Consider the following 21192-nt stretch of genomic DNA (forward strand, 5'->3'; position numbering starts at 1 on the left):
GAGGAACCGTGTTGTGGGCGTGAGCGTGTTTCATACCAACAGGTAAGAGCAGCTCACATCACCTTACTCTCCGACATTTAATCACGTGTGGTTCTGAGCCCACTTGCAAGGGTTGGTAAGAAAGTCCATCTCAGTCACTGCAGGGAGGGGGCGTCCCCTTTTCTAGGGTCTTATAAAAATCCTGAGGCTCACATCAGGGGCCTGGCCCTTAGTCCAGGTGGGAAGAACCTACACCTGTGGTCTCCTGCCACTTGGTGACACTGCTGCTAGTTGCTCCCCGCCGACACACAGGTTTCATCTCTCTGGATGGCCAGCAATGCTTCTGCATGGACCCTGGCTTTGTCAAAAGACCCTCTCTCTCTCTTTTTTTTTTAATAAATTTATTTATTTATTTATTTTTGGCTGCCTTGGGTCTTTGTTGCCACGGTTGGGCTTTCTCTAGTTGTGGCGAGCGAGGGCTACTCTTCATTGCGGTGCCCGGGCTTCGCATTGCGGTGCACAGGCTTCTCATTGCGGTGGCTTGTCTTTGTTGCGGAGCATGGGCTCTAGGCGCGTGGGTTTCAGTAGTTGTGGCTCGCAGGCTCTAGAGCACAGGCTCTAGATTGCAGGCTCAGTAGTTGTGGCTCATGGGCTTAGTTGCTCCGTGGCGTGTGGGATCTTCCCGGACCAGGGCTCAAACCCGTGTCCCCTGCATTGGCAGGTGGATTCTTAACCACTGCACCACCAGGGAAACCCAAAAGACCCTCTCATCAGCCTGGAGGCCTCCTTGCTTCAAGTCCCCAGATAAGCCAGGCAGCTGTCTCCTTATTGGGTCCCTTTGTGCAGGTGAGGATTTTCTACCACCCATAGGGACTCTCGAACCCTCACCTGCTCCCAGGCTGGGGAAACTGACCTTCTTCCCAGTTGGACCATTTCCGCCTTCACCTCAAAGCCACAACTTTCCTCCTTCCCCTTGGGGATAATCCAGCTAAGTCCCCTCTTCCCTGGCCTGAAACTCCAAAGCTCCTAGGATAAAGGAATACGGAGAGGAGACAAAGAATGCTCAGTCTTCCTCAAAGCAAAGACTTGCCTTTCCCTCCTGGGGTGGGGATTGGGAAAGGGGCTACTTTGTTCCTCCCTGATGAGTGTATAGCAGCAAAACAAAAACAAGACGGTGTTTAGTTTCATTTTCCTGAATACTTTTTAATAACTGTCACACCAGTATTTATTGAGCCCTTTCCAAAGGCCATAGGAGATAAAGGAGTGGGTAGCAGTGACTGCGGCTTTGGTGAGGGGGGTTTCCCTGGAGTGCTGGGGGCAGGCTGGTGGAAGAGTAAAGGAAAATATGAAAGACACTGAGGGGAAGCTATTCTTTCAAAAATATTTGATTTTTTCCATAAACCATTTAGAAGGATCTGGCATTGATGCCGGTCACCCTCACATGGGAAGGCACCTTACTGTCAGTGTGTCACGGTAGATAGATTTAGTGACCAGGGTGTGCATGTGTGTCAGGCAGTTTCCTGAGTCTTTCTCCCGGAAGCTGTAAGCAGTTGGAGGGGTGGATGGTTTGAGGGGGCTGGAAAAGTCTCCATCCCTTGGGTCTCTTAGAGGTAAACTTCCCACTGGTGAATCCACTCCAACCTGTAGCAGAATGTGCGTAAGGGAACAGACAAAAGGAGGACACTGACTTCTCCTGGAGTCCTGGGCCACAAGCTGAATACCGCCTACAAATCCAGTTCCCCCAAACCTAAACAATGCCATCCCTTTCTTCCCTTTGTCTGTCCGACTGCCCACCCAGTTGTGCTGTACTCGGTGCAGATCTTCACAGGAAATGTTCCCGGGGCAGGGACGGACGCCAAGGTCTACATCACTGTCTATGGAGACCTCGGGGACACGGGAGAGCGGTACCTCGGCAAGTCAGAGAACCGCACCAACAAATTCGAGAGAGGAACGGTAGGCGGAGCCCGCCGAGTTACCCCGCCTGTCCCCTCCCTGTCCTGCTATCATTATGGGGGGTGGGGCTGAAAGGGGCCAGCTCTTCTTGTCTTGGAACTTTGCGGGATGTCATGCACCCTTATGTGGGCATTTGCCCCCCACGGAGTCTGCTCCCCTTCTCTCAGCCTACGCAGGGTCCTGCATGTGGAGTAGGGGTGGGGCTTGAGCAAGCAAGAGGCCATTTGAGCCCCAGGTTGCTGGCTGTAAGGAACTGGGTTGTCTTCAAAGAATCCAGCTCACCGCAGTGGGTCATGAGCGTGGAGTGGTGAGCGCCTGCAGAGTGGCGGTGTTGCCCGGACAGCAGCTTGAACTAGGGGTCTGGAGGCCCGCCATCCACTCCTTACATGGCTGAGCATCTCTGGCCTCAGTTTCCTCATCTGTGAAATAAGGAGGCTGATGTGAATCAGCTACACTGTGTTGTGCAGAGTCCTGGGCACTGAGCACCGAGGCCCACGGGAGCCACAGAAGGGTAGGGCAGCAGACAGGCACCCACTCCTCCCGCACGGGTCCACTCTGACCCGGCCTATCTGTTGGAGTGCCAAGCGAGCCCTCTATTAAGCAAGGGGCTCTGTGGCTACAGAAGAGGCTTGAAAACCACACCACTGGATGGTGTCCAAGGCCCTGCCAGCTCTGACCTAACAGTGGTTTTACAAAAAAGAAGATATCCGACCAAACTTGCCTTCCCACCAGCTTGGCCTCCCTCTCCCCACCACAGCTCCCCTCTCCTGTGCCCCTGCCGCCTTCCCCCTTCACTGCTCCTCAGCCTCTCCTCCCCCTCCGTTCACCAAAATCTGCCGAACCCCCCCAGACCAGGCTACAGCTGTGGGGATGAGAGCAAGGTGATTGGCTCCTGAGTCTGCGGCCCTCCCCATGGCCGAGTGCCTGGGGAGATTCCTGCATCAACCAGTGGGCGTTTATCAGGGGTCTCCTTAAGCCTGACCCCCAGCCGGGCATGACCTTTAGTGCTGAAACATTCGCTACTTGGTGAGGAGGAAAGTAGCTCTGGGCCAAGGAAAGCAGGTGCCACTAAGCAGGTCTGCAGCTGGTGGGTAACCCCAGGAGCCAGGCCCCCTGGAAGGAGCCCCAGCCTGACCTCGAGGTCTGGGAGGAGTCAGGCCCCAGGGCTGCCTTTGCTCTATCATCCAAATATGAACCCATTACCTGTAGCTTTGGTTTACTGCTTCTGGAACGGGAATAGCTACTTAGACCCCTGAACTGAAAAACTGGACAAGAGATAGAAGAGCAGTTTGTATCAGGGAGAAAAAATTTATAACACACACACAAAATATAGTTGTTTGCCACACGTATAAGGTAGCTAATAGGAGGACTATTCATTTTGGAAAAATAGAATAACAAAGAGGTCAAGTGACTCATGTGGTGTGCCTGACTCTGAAGTAGGGACGTTATTATCAGGCCGACTCACATATGCTGCTCTGGCACATGGCCATGCCATGCGGCGCAGGCGTGCCCAGACCTGCGGCTGAGGCCAGATCACATGTGTTCAGCTCCCGTCTCTGACACTGACTAGCTGTGTGATCCTGGGCAACTTCCCTAACATCTCTGTGCCTCAGTTTCCTCCACCATAAAATAAGTTCACTGAATTAAAACATGTGCAGTGCCTAGAACCATGCCTGGCATGAAGTTAGCTCCTTGTTAGTGCTGGCTGTTGTTGAGGCCTGGGAGAGCCCACCTTTCCTGTAGCTCATCACAGTGCCTGGACAATGCACCACCAGACAGCAGTGTGCACCATATGGATGATAGGTCGCTCGTTCGTGGCTAAATCCACAGGGCCTAGCAGAGTAGGTGCATAAATATTTTTTGAGTGAATAAATGAATGAAGGTATAAATGAAGGTGATGCAATCCATTCTCCTCTGTATTTAGATTCAGATTTTTTTCTCTCTTAGCAATTATGACATCACAAGAAAAGTCTCTGCCTCATCCCTTTCTCTTCCTTCCCTCCTGTGTTGATGTCCCACTGGGGGAGCTGCAGCTACTTCTGGCTCAGTCACTGATGAGTTCGGACTTTAAGTTCACTGCTGAGCATCTAAAAGCTTCCACTTCTCTACTCATTTGCTCCAGAATCTAGGAGTCACCTGGACACCCCTCTCCTTATCAGCACTCCCTTCCCACCCACATCCAACCAATCTTGGAGAGTCGTGGAGAGGATCTCTTCTAAATAACTCTCAGATTAGCCCGGTCAACTTTGTCACCACTCAGCCCTTCCTTATTGCACCTTGTTTAGTGAACCAGTCTGGTCTCCCTGCTCCAGGCCCCTGCAATCCAATCCAACCTCCAGCTTTCCCCAATTAACCCATCCAAATGTGGCCGAGTCAATCCCTCACTTCAACCTGTCAAGCTCCGCACCGATCCCAGATCTGGTCTGAGCCTTTCATGGGATTCACAAACCTTCACTGCCTGCCCAGCCAGCCTGCATAGAATGTCCCCCTGGGCCCCAGTTTCCAGAATGCTCCACACTTTCTCCTGTCTCCAAGTTTTTCCAAGCCTTTTCTCTGCATCTGTGCACATACGCACATAGGAAATACATAGTGCTGCTCTGTGGTTTTAACTTTTTACATAAAAGGCATCATCCTATATGCGTGCTTCTTGCAGGCAATGGGGTATCGTCGAAATCTATCTGTCAGGATAGTCAAACACAGATGTTGTTGTCTTGTTCTTTGTAACCACTGCACACAAAACATTCCACACATGACATTGCCATGGTTATTTACCATTCCCTAAGCACTGTGGACACCGAGGTGGGTCCCAATTTTCCACTGTTAAAAATTATCCTGCAATAAGCATCCTTGTGCACATATGAAGGTGTCCCCCCAGGACAGATGCAAAGTGGAATTGCTGTGTCGTAAGGTGTACCCATTTTTGCTCTAATGGACTCAGCCACTTGCCAGTGCCCCAAGGCCTGCACAGGCCCACACCTGCCATCAGCATCACACCATTCACCTGCACTTTCCTCAGCCCGCAGCCTGACCTGCCCTGGCTGCCTAGAAGGCCCAGCCCCCCAACTTCAGCTTAATGCCTCCACCTGGCAGGTCTTGCCACCCCTGCCCCTAGTCGTCACGCAGGTGGCTGTTCCCACCACCTGGGCTGTCCTGAGGAGGAGAACAGGGTGTCCTATCATCCCTGGGTTCCCAGCACTCAGCACAGTGACTTAGCATATCTTTCGGAAGGGAAGTGGGTGTCATTCAGGGTCACCTCTCCCTCTTCCCCCTCCCCAGGCTCCTGCCAGCTGTGTTTTGACCCCACTTCACCCAAAGCCTAGAACTCCACATCTCACCGAGCAATCCTAAAAGAATGCAAGCACCCAAGAGTGCAATGTCACATCACTGAAGATATAATCAGGGACACAGAGAAGGGCCAGTGTCACACCCCTGACAAAAATCCCTCATGAACCCACAGCCCAGGTGATATGCCCTGTGCTGTCCCCAGCCTGGCCTGGCTTCCACCACAGCCTCTCCCCTCTCTGCCTGCACTCCTGCAGCCTGAACTGGCTCCTCCGACTGCCAGCTTCCCCTGGGAATTTCAAGCCCCCTCTCATTATTCAGAAAGATTTCACCTCTTCCATAGCTCTTACCGTCCAGCCTCCCACCTGACCTCAAGCCAATACTCAGCATCACTAAGGATGTCCAGGTACCGGGCTGAGCACCCCACTCACACAGCTCGTCAGGGTCCATATTCCAAACACCCACAGGGCTTATCTCAAGAGGAGTCGGACTGCAAAACGGGGTCGTTGTGGAAGCGAGGCCTTGGAATACCAAGCTCTCTGTGTTAGGGATTTGGGCCTGGAAGGCTCCTGGCTAGGAAGGGTCTGTTCAGCCCAACAATTGAGGGGAATGGAAGGTACTGGATGGATGGGGTTGGAGTGGGTGGAGGTGGGGAGCGCCCCGCCACCCATGTCCACACATCTGGACTCCCCAGGCCGACACCTTCATCATCGAGGCTGCTGACCTGGGTGTCATCTACAAGATCAAACTCCGCCACGACAACACCAAATGGTGTGCAGACTGGTACGTGGAGAAGGTGGAGATCTGGAACGACACCAACGAGGACGAGTTCCTGTTCCTGTGCGGGCGCTGGCTGTCCCTGAAGAAGGAGGACGGGCGGCTTGAGAGGCTCTTTTATGAGAAGGTGCGTGAAAGGCAGCCGGGGGGCTTGGTTCAGCCATGGCCTGTTCTCCTCATACCTGGGGTGGCTCAGTGGAACCCAGGGTGCCAGAGATGTAATGGGCCTGGGTTGTGCTCCTCCGGACAGGAGTACACTGGGGACCGAAGCAGCAACTGCAGCAGCCCCGCTGACTTCTGGGAGATCACCCTGAGCTCCAAGATGGCCGACATCGACATCGCCACAGTGACAGGGCCCATGGCTGACTACGTTCAGGAGGGCCCAGGTGAGTCAAGCAGAGAACTCATCAGAGGAGGAGCAGGCACATGGATGCGTTTCAGCTGTTCTTGGACAGGCCATGTGTTAACCCCACCATCATTTGACCTACATTTAACACTTTGTAATTTACACACAGCTTCCTCACATGTTGTCTATTTCCATCCCCACAATAGCCCTGTGAACTGAGAGATGTTGACCTAAAACAAATAGATTGCCAGTCATTTCTCCAGTGAAAATGGGTTTATTCAGGATCAGCAGAGAATTGCAACTTGGAGTCTGCAACCAGGGCAAGCTATTCCCCATAGAGCAAGAATTGCTATTCTATGCAATTCCCCATAGAGCAAGGGAAGGAGAACTCTTTTATAGAGGAGAAAATGAAGTTGGGAGGGCTGTAGTAAACAAAGAGTCTGTGGATTTTCACTGGCTGAGTTGTTGCCAGGAGAGAAGAGGAGTCTTTCTTCTTCCTGTTGGGCTCTGCCTGTTGTCACAAGGCATGAGAGCTCCCCCTTCTGGTCTCCTGACTCTATTTAATTGAGGTTTCTATTTACTAATTTTTTACATTTTCTCCTCTTGATCAAGACCTTTCTATGAAAGTATTGCTGATCAAGAGTCAGGTCCTCTGGTTTCAGCAGCTTTTTGTCCCTTAATGTCAGGAAGGGCCTTTCCTGGGTATAATGTCCCATGTTGGAGAGAAAGTGCACAGATTGGAATCCTAATGAGATCACATTTGAGTAACAAGGAGGGGTAGGAGAGAGACCTCTCAAGCATTTTTTTAATCCAAAGTCTATGTTACAAAGATAATAGACTCTGGAGATTATCTGAAGTGTTATGTCATCATCAAAGGTTTGGAAAGAAACTTCTGACAGACCTGACCTGGATATCTTGGGAAAGTTGTCTCATCAGATATTGTATGCTTCAATTCCAGGAAATATTTACTTTCATGTCACTAGATGATGTGCAAGTCCAGTCAGGATTTGGTTGCCTTCTTTGTCACATGAATCCAAGAGTCTATTCCCTGGAGATTGGCAGCACAAGTGTTGGTTAGCAGTACTTGATAGGGGCCTCTCCAGCAAGATTGAAGATAGTCTTTCTGGAGATATCTTTTCCAATAGACAAAATATCCAGGTTGTAAGGTGTGATGCTTAAGGTCTTCGTCCCCAGAGAGCACGCTGTGAAAAGACTGCTCTACAAAAAAACATGATTATTTTTAACAAAAGCAGTATTAGAGTATCTCTCCTTTTATTGGCTGTGGATCAGAAAAAGCAGAAGCCAAGAGCTTTGGGTGTCCTGTGACTATCTCAAAGGGCAAGTGTTTGTGAGTTCCAAAAGGAACGGATCTAAGATTTAGAAGGATCAATGGCAAAGCTTTCGGACAAGGTACTTGGAGGGTTTCTACAAATGTTGCCATTGAGTCTTAATAATGCCGTTAGTGCATTTGACTAAACCAGAGCATTGAGGGCTGTAAGCACAGTGAAGTAAAACCAGCCAAACAGTGCAGACTTGTCAAAGTACCTGACTAGCAAAATGAATTCCTCAATCACTATGAAGTTCGAGAGGAGTTCCTCAGGTAGGGATAATCTTTTCCAAAAGGACTTTAGCCACAGAAGAGACAGTAGCCTGTCTGCAAAGGAAGGCTTTAGTCCAGTGTGAAAACATACAGACCATGACTGAAAGATATTTATCTCCATGAGACGGAGGAAGTTGTATGAAATCCATTTACCAGACCTCAAATGGTCCATTAGGAAGTTTAAAATGTCCAGGAGCAGTACAAACAGACTTCCCTGAGTTGTATTTCATATAAGTGGAATAGTGAGGTAGGCACTTTTTGTGGCCTTGTTAATGTTTCCTCACTAATATTGATTCATGTATGCTATCTTTTTGCCAGTAGACCAATGGTTTAATGCATGTACAATGGTGATTAGTGGGAATTTTAGATCTCTAGTAGGACTGGGTTGTTATTTGGTCCAAATCAGAGCTTTCTCTTTTTATCAAACCAACAACTGTTGAATTTTCAATCTTGTTTTTCTTTTTTCTGAGGCCAATTGTTGGGCTTCTCTAGCCAGTTTCGCTATGTTATCATTTGGGGAAATATCCCTTTGGACCATGACAGAGGTTTGCCTGCTTTCAGTTCCTTTAAGGTCAGCATTCCTTGCAGAAATGTCAGCAAGGTGATTTCCCTCAGCTTCCAAAGAGTCAAGTTTAGAATACCTCAGAATCTTATCAATAGCTAAAACATTGCATCCAATAATTCCTGAACATGGGATCATTTTAAATTTTATTTCCACTGGAAGTAAAGAAGCCATGCTCTTCCCACAACATTCCAAAAAAAATCACAAGCTATTCCAAAAGCATATCTACTATCAGTATGAATATTGACAGTTTTATCCTTGGTTAAATTACGAGCTCGTGTAAGATTGTGACCTATTGAGATCACTTTTGAGTAACCATATGAACCATAGGGCTGAAGTAGCCATAGGTAACAACATCAAAAGGAGTTGCAATCACATACCCAGCACAATATTTGTCATTGTCACCTTCTGAATAAGAACTATCAATGAACCATGAGAAGTCAATAATACCCAAAAGAATTTCCTGAAGATTATCAGGAGGAGTCAGGAGGTGACCCATCACCATTAAGCAGTGGTGAGGGACTTCATCACAGAGGGAGAGGAGAAGAGTAGCCAGGTTAAGGTTATTACAACGTAAAAGAGTTATGTGGGGACTTCCCTGGTGGCACAGTGGTTAAGAATCTGCCTGCCAATGCAGGGGACACGGGTTCGAGCCCTGGTCCAGGAAGATGCCACATGCCACGGAGCAATTAAGCCCATGCGCCACAACTACAGAGCCTGTGCTCTAGAGCCCACGTGCTACAACTACTGAAGCCTGCGTGCCTAGAGCCCGTGCTCTGCAACAAGAGAAGCCACCGCAGTGAGAAGCCCGTGCACCACAACAAAGAGTAGCTCTTGCTCGCCGCAACTAGAGAAAGCCTGCGTGCAGCAACGAAGACCCAACGCAGCCAAAAATAAATAAATAAATATATTTTTAAAAAAGAAAAGAGTTATGTGAGGAGCAGTTAACAAAAGGACTTCATAGGAAGCAAGGTGGCTGACTTAGAAATGTTAAGTATGATGAGAATTCAGGAGGGCTTCTACTTCATGAGGTACAAAAATGGTTAAAGAAGATCCCACAATGATTTTCTCAGTATCCCTTAACCAAAAAGGCAATGGCTGTAATGGCTCTAAGGCAAAGGTGGTATCCCAGTGGCACAGGCTCCAGTTGCTGGCTACAATGCCCTATGGGCCAATGGCAGTCCCTGTGTTTTGGGGTAAATACCCCAGGGATAGCCTCTTCCTTTTCATATACAAAAAGGGAAAAGGAAATCTGATTTCCATTTGGGATGCCCAAGGGCAGGTGGGTTCATCAAACTCTCCTCTAAGGCCTTAAAAGCTATGTAACTGGTTCTTCCCATAATATTAGGTCAGGGTTGTTATTGTTTAATACAACATACAGAGGTTTGGCCATAAGAGAGAAATTTGGAATCCAATTTTCGCAATAACAAAGTAGCCCAAGAAAACCGAGCAGTCAGTGCTTAGTTTGGGGTTTGGGGAAACTCGGGACCCCATGAAGTCTATCTGGAACTAGGTATAGCTCTTGTTCTGATATAAAATGCTGTAAATATTGAAACTAGGTTTGGACAAACTGCAACTTTTCTTTGGCAATCTTATGTCCCTTCAAGATTAAAAGCTTTAGCAAGTAGACACTGTCTTCTTATGAGAGAGCTTGAGAAGGAGAGAAAAGAAACAAATCATCCACGTATTGCAACAAAATAGATCCCTATGGAAATTTATATCATCCAGATCAGGCTTCAGGATTTGTGAGAAATAAGGACTCCTAGAAAAACCCTGAAGCATTGCTGTCCAGGGGAATTGTTTTTCTTCCCAAGTGAATGCAAGAAGGTATTGGCTAGCTTCATCAACTGGAATACTAATTGATGTACTGCATAAATCATTTACAGTCAAGAATTTGCTCCAGTGGGAATGAATATTAGTAACATTTAAGGTTTAGGAACAATAGGGTGTTGAGGGATAACTATGTTTTCTACTGCTTGAGGTCCAAGAAGAACCTCTACCCTTGACCCTTAGGTTTTCTCACCAGCAAATGGGAGAGTTACAGGGGCTAGTACAAGAAATAATGAAGCCTTGAGCCTTGCGATCTTCTATTATTGACTTTATGCCTTGAAGGGCTTCTTCACTTATACGATATTGATTAATTCTGAGAAGAGATTTTGGGGAATCTATCTGAATCTTGGTGGGAGGTACACTGTGAATTTTTGCCAGTATTGGTTGGAGGTTTTGCCCTTAAGGAAGCTGGTAGCTGATTCAATAGGGACAAATCATCAGTGTTTCCAGAATCATCTCTAGTACTGTCAGAGGTGGAACAAACAAAAAATGTCAAAGGGTCATTTAACTCATCTGGTTGGCTGCTTTGATGACTACTGTCAAGTTCTAGAATTATTTCCCCTTTGGGGGAGAAATTCCAACATGATACTTCTCTAAGAAGTCTTGGCCTAATAAATGGGAGTGGAGGAACAAAGAAGAAAAGGGTGTGTATTTCTCAAAGGGCCTAAACAAAAGGGAATAGGTTCAGAGACAGGAACCTCTTGAGGTTCATTAGAGATCCCCACTATTTGAAGTGTTTTAGTACTCTGGGGCAGGGGCTGCTTGAGTAGGGGGGTTGAGCATTGGGAGTGTGGCTCTGTGACAGTTAGGACTGGGAGAGATTCATTCCCAACCTGGAGAAATGTTTCTCCAAGCTGATTAAGAGGGAGGATTGGGAAGAGCTCCTGTATTTTCTGTGAGCCCTGTCACTGAGAACTCGGAGGACGTTGGAGGGCTGAAAGTGCCTGAAGCACTTAAATCTGTAGCAATCTCTTTTCCAATGTCCTGTATGTTTGCAATAATAGCAGAAACTAAAGGGTTTAGGTTTTGTTTAGGGGCCTTCAATTGTTGGAGATGAAGAATAAGAATTTTGGTGGTCCTCCTTTTAGGTGGCTCATCTAGATTGCGAGAGAGCTGGTGTGCCAGGTTAACTAACCTGGAGTGGACATAGTTTACCATTCCATCCTGGTCCTCTTTTGCTAGAAGGGAAAATTTTTCCTGTTTAGCTATTAATAAACACAGAGTTAAAAGCTACTCAGGTGGAATCAATAATCTGAAGTCAATTATAATAGTTATGAACAGGTTCATCAGATTTTTGTGTGCAAGCCTGAATTTTGTTCCAATCAACAGGCTTTGGAAAAGCCTTAGGAATTGCCCGATGAAGTCACCTAGTGCTTGCCTGAGCCTGATCATATACCTCGTTTTATTGCACTTTGCTTTACTGTGCTTCACAGATATTGCGTTTTTTACAAATTGAAGGTTCGTGGCATCCCAGTGTAGAGCAAGTCTATCAGAGCCATTTTTCCAACAGTATTTGCTCATTTCCTTGTCTTTGTGTCACATTTTGGTAATTCTTGCAATATGTCAAACTTTTTCATTATTATATTTGTTCTGGTGATCTGTGATGAGTGATCTTTGATGGTACAATTGTAATTGTTTTGGTGTGCTACGAACCTGTATAAGATAGGTGAGCCAATATAAGATAGTGAAGTTAATCAATAACTGTTGTGCATGTTCTGATTGCTCTACCAACCAGCCATTCCCTGTCTCCCTCTCCTGTGGCCTCCCTATTCCCAGAGACACAACAATATTAAAATTAGGCCAGTTAATACCTACAATGGCCTCTTGAGTGGTCAAATGAAAGGAAGTTGCAAATCCCTCACTTTAAGTCAAAAGCTTAAAATGACTAGGCTTAGTTAGGAAGGTATATTGAAAGCCAGGACAGTCTGAAAGCTAGGCCTCTTGCACCAAACAGTTGTGAATCCAAAGAAAAAGTTCTTGAAGGAAATTATTATAAACGTGCTACTCCAGTGAACACACGCATGATAAGAAAGTGAAACAGCCTTATTGCAAATATGGAGATAGTTTTCATGGTCTGTATAGAAGATCAAACCAGCCACAACATTCCCTTAAGACAAAGGCTAATCCAGAGCAAGCCTTTAACTCTTCAATTCTATGAAGGCTGAGAGAGGTAAGGAAGCTGCAGAAGAAAAGTTTGAAATTAGCAGAGGTTGGTTCATGAGGTTTAAGGAAAGAAGCTGTCTCTATAACATCAGAGTGCAAGGTGAAGTAGCAAGCGCTGATGTAGAAGCTGCAGCAAGTTATCCAGAAGATCTAGCTAAGGTAATGAAGGCAGCTACACTAAACAGGTTTTCAATGTAGGCAAAACAGCCTTATATTGGAAGAAGATGCCATCTAGGACTTTTATAGCTAGAGAGGAGTCAATACCTGGCTTCAAAGCTTTAAAGAACAGCTGAATCTCTTGTTAGGGGCTAATGCAGCCAGTGATTTTAATTTGAAGCCAATTCTCATTCACCATTCTAAAAATCCTAGGGCCCTTAAGCATTATGTTCAATCTACTTTGTCTATGCTCTATAAATGGAACAACAAAGCCCGAATGACAGCACATTGCTTTACAGCATAATTTACTGAATATTTTAAGCCCACTGTTGAGACATACTGCTCAGAAAGAAAGCAAAAAAAGATTCTTTTCAAAATATTACTACTCACTGACAATGCACCTGGTCACCCAAGAGCTCTGATGGAGATGTACAGTGAGATTAACGTTGTTTTCATGCCTGCTAACACAACATCCATTCTGCAGCCCATGGATCAAGGAGTCATTTTGACTTTCAAGTCTTATTCTTTAATAAATACATTTTATAAGGCTATAGCTGGCATAGATAGTGATTCCTTTATTAGATCTGGGCAAAGTGAACTGAAAGCCTCTGGAAAGAATTCACCCTTCTGGAGGCCACTGAAAATATCTGTGATTCATGAGAAGAGGTCAAAATATCAGCATTAGCAGGAGTTTGAAAGAAGTTGACTCCAGCCCTCATGGATGACTTCGAGGGGTTCAAGACTTCAGTTGAGGAAGTAACTGCAGGTGTGGTGGAAATAGCAAGAGAGCTAGAATTAGAGGTGGAACCTGAAAATGTGACTGAATTGCTGCAATCTCATGCTAAAACTTTAGCAGATGTGAAGTTGCTTCTTATGGATGAGCAAAGAAAGTGGTTTCTTGAAAAGGAATCTACTCCTGGTGAAGATACTGTGAAGACTGTTGAAATGACAGTATAAGATTTAGAATATTACTTAAACTTAGCTGATAAAGCAGTAACAGGGTTTGAGAAAAGTGACTCCAATTTTGAAAGAAGTTCTACTGTGGGTAAAATGCTATCAGAGAGCATTGCACACTACAGATAAATTGTTCATGAAAGGAAGAGTCAATCAATGTGGCCAACTTCACTGTGGTCTTATTTTAAGAAATTGCCCTAGCTGCCCCAGGCTTCAGCACCACCACCCTGACCAGTCAGAAGCCACCAACACCGAAGCAAGACCCTCCACCAGCAAAGGTTATGACTCACTGAAGGCTCAGGTGGTGGTTAGCATTTTTTGGCAATAAAGTATTCTTAAATTAAGGTATGTATTTTTTTTTAGATATAATGCAATTGCACATTTAATAGATTACAGTCTAGCATAAGCATAACTTTTATATCCACTGGGAAACCAAAAAATTTATGTGACTCACTTTATTGCAATATTTGCCTTATGGCAGTGGTCTGAAACTACAATATCCTCAAGGTATTTCTATAGTGAGATAGCAGGATGGCTTCCCAGTTGTGAGTCTAGACACCTTTCAGGATTTTCCCAATTAACAGTTTTCTTTTTTAATAAATTTATTTATTTATTTATTTATTTATTTATTTATTTATTTATTTATTTTTGGCTGTGTTGGGCCTTTGTTTCTGCGTGTGGGCTTTCTCTAGTTGCAGCAAGCAGGGGCTACTCTTCGTTGCAGTGCATGGGCTTCTCATTGCAGTGGAGCACGGGCTCTAGGCGTGTGGGCTTCAGTAGTTGTGGCTCGTGGGCTCTAGAGCGCAGGCTCAGTAGTCGTGGCACACAGACTTAAGTTGCTCCGCGGCATGCAGGATCTTCCCGGACCAGGGATCAAACCCATGTTCCCTGCATTGGCAGGCGGTTTCTTAACCACTGCGCCACCAGGAAATCCCCAATTAACAGTTTTCATTCAGTGCTGGGCCTGGCCTTCACCACCAAGCATATGAACTAGCTGATATGTCAGAGAAACCAGGTTGATGAGTCTGAATGACTATATTCAATTCCTCCTCAAATCTGTAAGGATCATTGGTTACTTTGGGAAAATCTTTGACTATGGCTCAAAGTTCAGCTTTATTCCAGGGAATATAAGAAATTAAGGATTTAGGAGGGAGGAGATCAAGATGGTGGAGTAGGAGGAGACCAAGCTCAACTCCCGCTATGAACACATCAAAAATACATCTACATGTGGAGCAGTTCTCACTGAAAATAAACTGGAGGCTGGCAGAAAGACACTTATCAACCAAGGCTGTAAAGAAAGATCCACATGGAAGTCAGGAGGGGAAGAGAATCGATCAGGTCAGGACCTGTGCCCTAGGAGGGGACACAGAAGAGAAGGGGATTACACAGGCTCAGAGATCCTCCTTGGGGAGTGAGCAGTTCAAGTCACATACTGGACACCCTTGCCCTGGGGTCTGACACCAAGGAAAGAACTTCCCTTAACTGGCTTGAAAACCAGTGGGACTAACATGAGGTCTGTAAGAAACCTAGACTCTGCACATAGGCTTGCTTACTCCCAAGGACAAGGCAGAGGAAGCAGAATGACACTTCCCAGGACTCCAGCCTGTTTCCCACACCGAGCACCCACTCCACCCCTCTAGCTCCAGTGCAGCTCCACTAGGGTGAAAGCTGTCATTGCCGAGGAAAGTGTGCAGTTTTGTGGGGGACAGAGCCAGCTTGGACCTGGCACTTCATCTGAATAGGGTGAGCGTGACCATTACTGACACTCGCAGAGATGGTGGATCAAGAGCACACTGGAGCTCTGACTGATGTACCAGGACCAGCCAGTGCATGCCCTGGCCCACACTGGGTGCCCACTCTGACCTCTCTTGCTCCAACACTACTCCCCTCTTGGACAAAGGTGCTAATGCTAGGAGGGGGGAGAACCCACTTAGAAGGAACGGAACCAGTTTGCACCTGACCCTCAGGACTTCTGCCTCAGCACCCTGACACCTGACCCCAACCCCAAGAGGGTGGTGTTGGCCACTGAGCATAGCAGAAGCCCTGGCTCATAACTGGCTCTGGCTCTAGCCTCTGCATCTCCAGCCCCACTTCTCACCAAGGCGATAGCTGCCAGCACACCCCCGGGGACGACATGACTTGTGCTGACTTCAGATCCAGCTCTCTCCCAAAAGCCACTGGGCGCACACAGACTGCATAGGATTGCTCCCACACAAGGACACCCCTTCAAGACTGGGATAGGTAACTGTTTTACCCAATTTCATAGAGACAGAGAAAGTTAAGCAAAATGCGAAGACAGAGGAATGTGTTTCAAATGAAAGAACAAGAAAGAAACTCTGAAAAAACAACTAATAAAACAGAGGTAAATAATTTACCAGATGAAGAGTTCAAAGCATTAGTAATAAGAATGCTAACTGAACTAAGGGGAAAAAATGGATGAACTCAGTGAGAATTTTAACAAGGAACTAGAAAATATAAAAATAGAACCAATTAGAGCTGAAGAATACAATAACAAATGAAAAACACACTAGAAGGAATGAACAGCAGACGAGGTGATACAGAGGAATGCAGAAGTGATCTGGAAGATAGAATAATGGAAATCATCCAATGAAAACAGCAAAAAGAAAATCGAATTTTAAAAACTGGGAAAAGTTTAAGGGACCTCTGAGAGAACATCAAGCACACTAACACTCACATTATAAAGATCCCAGAAGGAGAAGGGAGAGAAAAATGTCAAAAATGTATTTAATGAGAGTATGGCTGAAAACTTACTGAACCTGATAAATGAAACAGATATCCAGATACAGGAAACCCTGAAAGTCCCAAACGAGATGAACCCAAAGAGACCCACAGCAAGACATATAATAACAATGGCAAAAGTAAAAGGTAAAGAGAGAATTCTAAAGGCAGCAAGAGAAAAACAGAGTCACATATTGTAAATCAACTATACTTTAATTTTTTAAAAAAAGTACCAGACACTGGGGAAAAAAAGAGTCACATACAAAGGAACCCCCATAAGGCTATCAGCTGATTTTTCTGCAGACACTTTGTAGACCAGAAGGGAGTGGTATGATATATCTGAAATGCTGGAAGGGAAAAACCTACAACATAGGACACTCTACCAAGCAAGATTATCATTCTTGCTGGAGAGATAAAGAACTTCTCAGACAAACAAAAATTAAAAGTTCATAAATACTAAACTGGCCCTAAAAGAAATATTAAAGGGTCTTCTCTAAGTGGAAAAGAAAAGGCTGCGGAGACTTCAAGATGGCGGTGGAGTAAGACGTGGAGATCACCTTCCTCCCCACAAATACATCAGAAATACATCTACATGTGGAACAACTCCTACAGAACACCTACTGAACACTGGCAGAAGACCTCAGACCTCCCAAAAGGCAAGAAACTCCCCACGTACCTGGGTAGGGCAAAAGAAAAAAGAAAAAACAGAGACAAAAGAATAGGGACAGGACCTGCACCAGTGGGAGGGAGCTGTGAAGGAGGAAAGGTTTCCACACACTAGGAAGCCCCTTCGCGGGCGGAGACTGCGGGTGGTGGACGGGGAAGCTTCGGAGTCACGGAGGAGAGCGCAGCAACAGGGGTGCGGAGGGCAAAGCAGAGAGATTCCTGCACAGAGGATCGGTGCAGATCAGCGCTCATCAGCCTGAGAGGCTTGTCAGCTCACCTGCCAGGGCGGGCGGGGGCTGGGAGCTGAGGCTCGGGCTTCGGAGGTCGGATCCCAGGGAGAGGACTGGGGTTGGCTGCGTGAACACAGTCTGAAGGGTCTAGTGTGCCACAGCTATAGCTGAGAGGGAGTCCAGGAAAAAGTCTGGACCTACCTAAGAGGCAAGAGACCATTGTTTCAGGGTGCGCAAGGAGAGGGGATTCAGAGCACCACCTAAACAAGCTCCAGAGACGGGCATGAGCCACGGCTATCAGCGCGGACACCAGAGACAGGCATGAAATGCTAAGGCTGCTGCTGCAGCCACCAAGAAGCCTGTGTGCAAGCACAGGTCACTATCCACACGCCCCCTCCTGGGAGCCCGTGCAGCCCGCCACTGCCAGGGTCCCATGATCCAGGGACAACTTCCCCGGGAGAACACACAGTGCGCCTCAGGCTGTTGCAACGTCACACTGGCCTCTGCTGCCGCAAGCTTGCTCCGCATTCCATACCCCTTCCTCACCCCAGCCTGAGTGAGCCAGAACCCCCTAATCAGCTGCTACTTTAACCCCGTCCTCTCTGAGCAAAGAACAGACGCCCTCAGGCGACCTACACACAGAGGCGGGGCCAAATCCAAAGCTGAACCCCGGGAGCTGTGCGAACAAAGAAGAGAAAGGGAAATCTCTCCCAGCAGCCTCAGAAGCAGCGGATTAAAGCTCCACAATCAACCTGATGTACCTGCATCTGTGGAATACCTGAATAGACAACGAATCATCCCAAATTGAGGAAGTGGACTTTGGGAGCAAATGTAGACTTGGGGTTTGCTTTCTGCAAATAATTTGTTTCTGGTTTTACGTTCACCTTAGTTTAGTATTTAGAATTTATCATCATTGGAAGATTTGTTTATTGATTTGGTTGCTCTCTTCCATTTTTTATATATATAGACATATATATTTTTCCTTTTTCTCTTTTTGTGAGTGTCTATGTGTATGCTTCTTTGTGTGAATTTGTCTGAATAGCTTTGCTTTTAAGCTTTGTCCTAGGGTTCTGTCTGTCCTTTTTTTTTTTTTTTTTAGTATAGTTTTTAACACTTGTTATCACTGGTGGATTTGTTTTTTGGTTTGGTTGCTCTCTTCTTTCTTTCTTTTTTTTATTACTTTTTAACTTTTAAATTATTAATAATTTTTTTATTTTAATAACTTTATTTATTTTATTTTATTTTTCTTTCTTTCTTTCTTTTTTTTCTCCCTTTTCTTCTGAACCATGTGGCTTACAGGGTCTTGGTGCTCCAGCTGGGTGTCAGGCCTGTGCCTCTGAGGTGGGAGAGCTGAGTTCAGGACATTGGTCCACCAGAGACCTCCTGGCTCCATGTAATATCAAACAAACAGTGAAAGTGCTCCCAGAGATCTCCATCTCAATGCTAACACCCAGCTCCACTTAACGACCAGCAAGCTACAGTGCTAGACACCCTATACCAAACAACTAGCAAGATATGAACACAACCCAACCCATTAGCAGAGAGGCTGCCTAAAATCATAATAAGGTCACAGACACCCCAAAACACACCACCAGACGTGGACCAGCCCACCATTTACATTTAAGGTAGTTATCGTTCGTGGAGCTGGGAGGCCTCTGGTGGACCAATGTCCAGAACTTGGTTCTCCCACCTCAGAGGCACAGCCCTCATGCCTGGGTGGAGCACCAAGAGCCTGTCATCCTCACTGCTCAGAATAAGAGGGAGAAAAAAAGAAAGAATGAATGAAAAAGGTAAAATAAAATAAAATAATTTAAAAAAATAATTATTAAAAAAAAATTTTAAGTAATAAAAATAAAAGAAAGAAAGAAGAGAGCAACCAAACCAAAAAACAAATCCACCAATGATAACAAGCGCTAAAAACTATACTAAAAAAAGGGGAAAAAATTTTAAAAACGGGCAGACAGAACTCTAGGACAAATGGTAAAAGCAAAGCTATACAAACAAAATCACACACAGAAGCATACACATACACACAAACAAAAAGAGAAAAAGGGAAAAAAAAATATATATCATTGCTCCCAAAGTACACATCCTCAAGTGTCCATCGACAGATGAATGGATAAAGAAGATGTGGCACATATATACAATGGAATATTACTCAGCCATAAAAAGAGACGAAATTGAGTTATTTGTAGTGAGGTGGATGGACCTAGGGTCTGTCATACAGAGTGAAGTAAGTCAGAAAGAGAAAAACAAATACCATATGCTAACACATATATATGGAATCTAAAAAAAAAAAAGGTCATGAAGAACCTAGGGGCAAGACGGGAATAAAGATGCAGACCTACTAGAGAATGGACTTGAGGACACTGGGAGGGGGAAGGGTAAGCTGGGACAAAGTGAGAGTGGCATGGACATATATACACTACCAAACATAAAATAGATAGCTAGTCGGAAGCAGCCACATAGCACAGGGAGATCAGCTCGGTACTTTGTGACCACCTAGAGGGGTGGGATAGGCAGTGTGGGAGGGAAGGAGATGCAAGAGGGAAGAGATATGGGGATATATGTATATGTATAACTGATTCACTTTGTTATACAGCAGAAACTAACACACCATTGTAAAGCAATTATACTCCAATAAAGATGTTTTAAAAAATATAAATGGATTAAATGCTCCAACCAAAAGACAGAGACTGGCTGAATGAATACAAAAACAAGACCTGTATATATGTTGTCTCCAAGAGACCCACTTCAGATCTAGGGACACATACAGACTGAAAGTGAGGGTATAGAAAAAGATATTCTATGCAAATGGAAATCAAAAGAGAGCTGGAGAAACAATTCTCATATCAGACAAAATAGACTTTAAAATAAAGGCAATTATAACAGACAAAGAAGGACACTACATAATGATCAAGGGATCAATCAAGAAGAACACATAACAACTGTAAATATTTATGCACCTGACATAGGAGCACCTCAGTACATAAAGCAAATGCTAACAGCCATAAAAGGGGAAATTGACAGTAACACAATCATAGTAGGGGACTTTAACACCCCACTTTCACCAATGGGCAGATCACCCAAAATGAAAATAAATAAGGAAACACAAGCTTTAAATAATACATTAAAAAAGATGGATTTAATTAATATTTGTAGAAATTCCATCTAAAAACAACAGAATACACTTTCTTCTCAAGTGCTCATGGAACATTCTCTAGGATAGATCATATCTTGGGTCACAAATCAAGCCTTGGTAAATTTAAGAAAATTGAGAGCAGAAGCAAGAAGAACTACAATCCTGCAGCCTGTGGAACAAAAACCACATTCACAGAAAGGTAGACAAGATGAAAAGGCAGAGGGCTATGTAGCAGATGAAGGAAGAAGATAAAACCCCAGAAAAACAACTAAATGAAATGGAGATAGGCAATCTTCCAGAAAAAGAATTCAGAATAATGATAGTGAAGGTAATCCAGGACCTCAGAAAAAGGATAGAGGCAAAGATCAAGAAGATGCAAGAAATGTTTAACAAAGACCTAGAAGAATTAAAGAATAAGCAAACAGATATGAACAATACAATAATTGAAATGAAAAATACACTAGAAGGAATCAACAGCAGAATAACTGAGGCAGAAGAACGGATAAGTGACGTGGAAGACAGAATGGTGGAATTCACTGCTGTGGAACAGAATAATGAAAAAAGAACGAAAAGAAATGAACACAGACAAAGAGACCTCTGGGACAACATTAAGTGCAACAACATTTGCATTATAGGGGTCCCAGAAGGAGAAGAGAGACAGAAAGGACCAGAGAAAATATTTGAAGAGATTATAGTCGAAAATTTCCCTAACATGGGAAAAGAAATAGCCACCCAGGTCCAGGAAGCACATAGAGTCCCATACAGGATAAACCCAAGGAGAAACACACCGAGACACATAGTAATCAAACTGGC

At 45.3% G+C, this 21192-nt stretch overlaps 1 protein-coding gene and 1 pseudogene across 2 annotated transcripts in view; both read left to right on the forward strand.

Moving 5' to 3' along the window:
- LOXHD1 (lipoxygenase homology PLAT domains 1) overlaps positions 1-21192 on the forward strand; it is a 227425-nt gene that overhangs the window by 157230 nt on the left and 49003 nt on the right. For both annotated transcript variants that reach the window (XM_057526953.1, XM_007197197.2), the window contains exons 29-31: positions 1778-1932; positions 5909-6118; positions 6242-6377. In XM_057526953.1, coding sequence (XP_057382936.1) covers positions 1778-1932; positions 5909-6118; positions 6242-6377 — 501 coding nt within the window. The remainder of the gene's footprint in view (positions 1-1777; positions 1933-5908; positions 6119-6241; positions 6378-21192) is intronic.
- On the forward strand, positions 12166-15344 carry LOC130704646 (tigger transposable element-derived protein 1-like; annotated as a pseudogene).

This window comes from Balaenoptera acutorostrata, chromosome 13, assembly GCF_949987535.1.
Source record: "Balaenoptera acutorostrata chromosome 13, mBalAcu1.1, whole genome shotgun sequence".
Taxonomy (NCBI): domain Eukaryota; kingdom Metazoa; phylum Chordata; class Mammalia; order Artiodactyla; family Balaenopteridae; genus Balaenoptera; species Balaenoptera acutorostrata.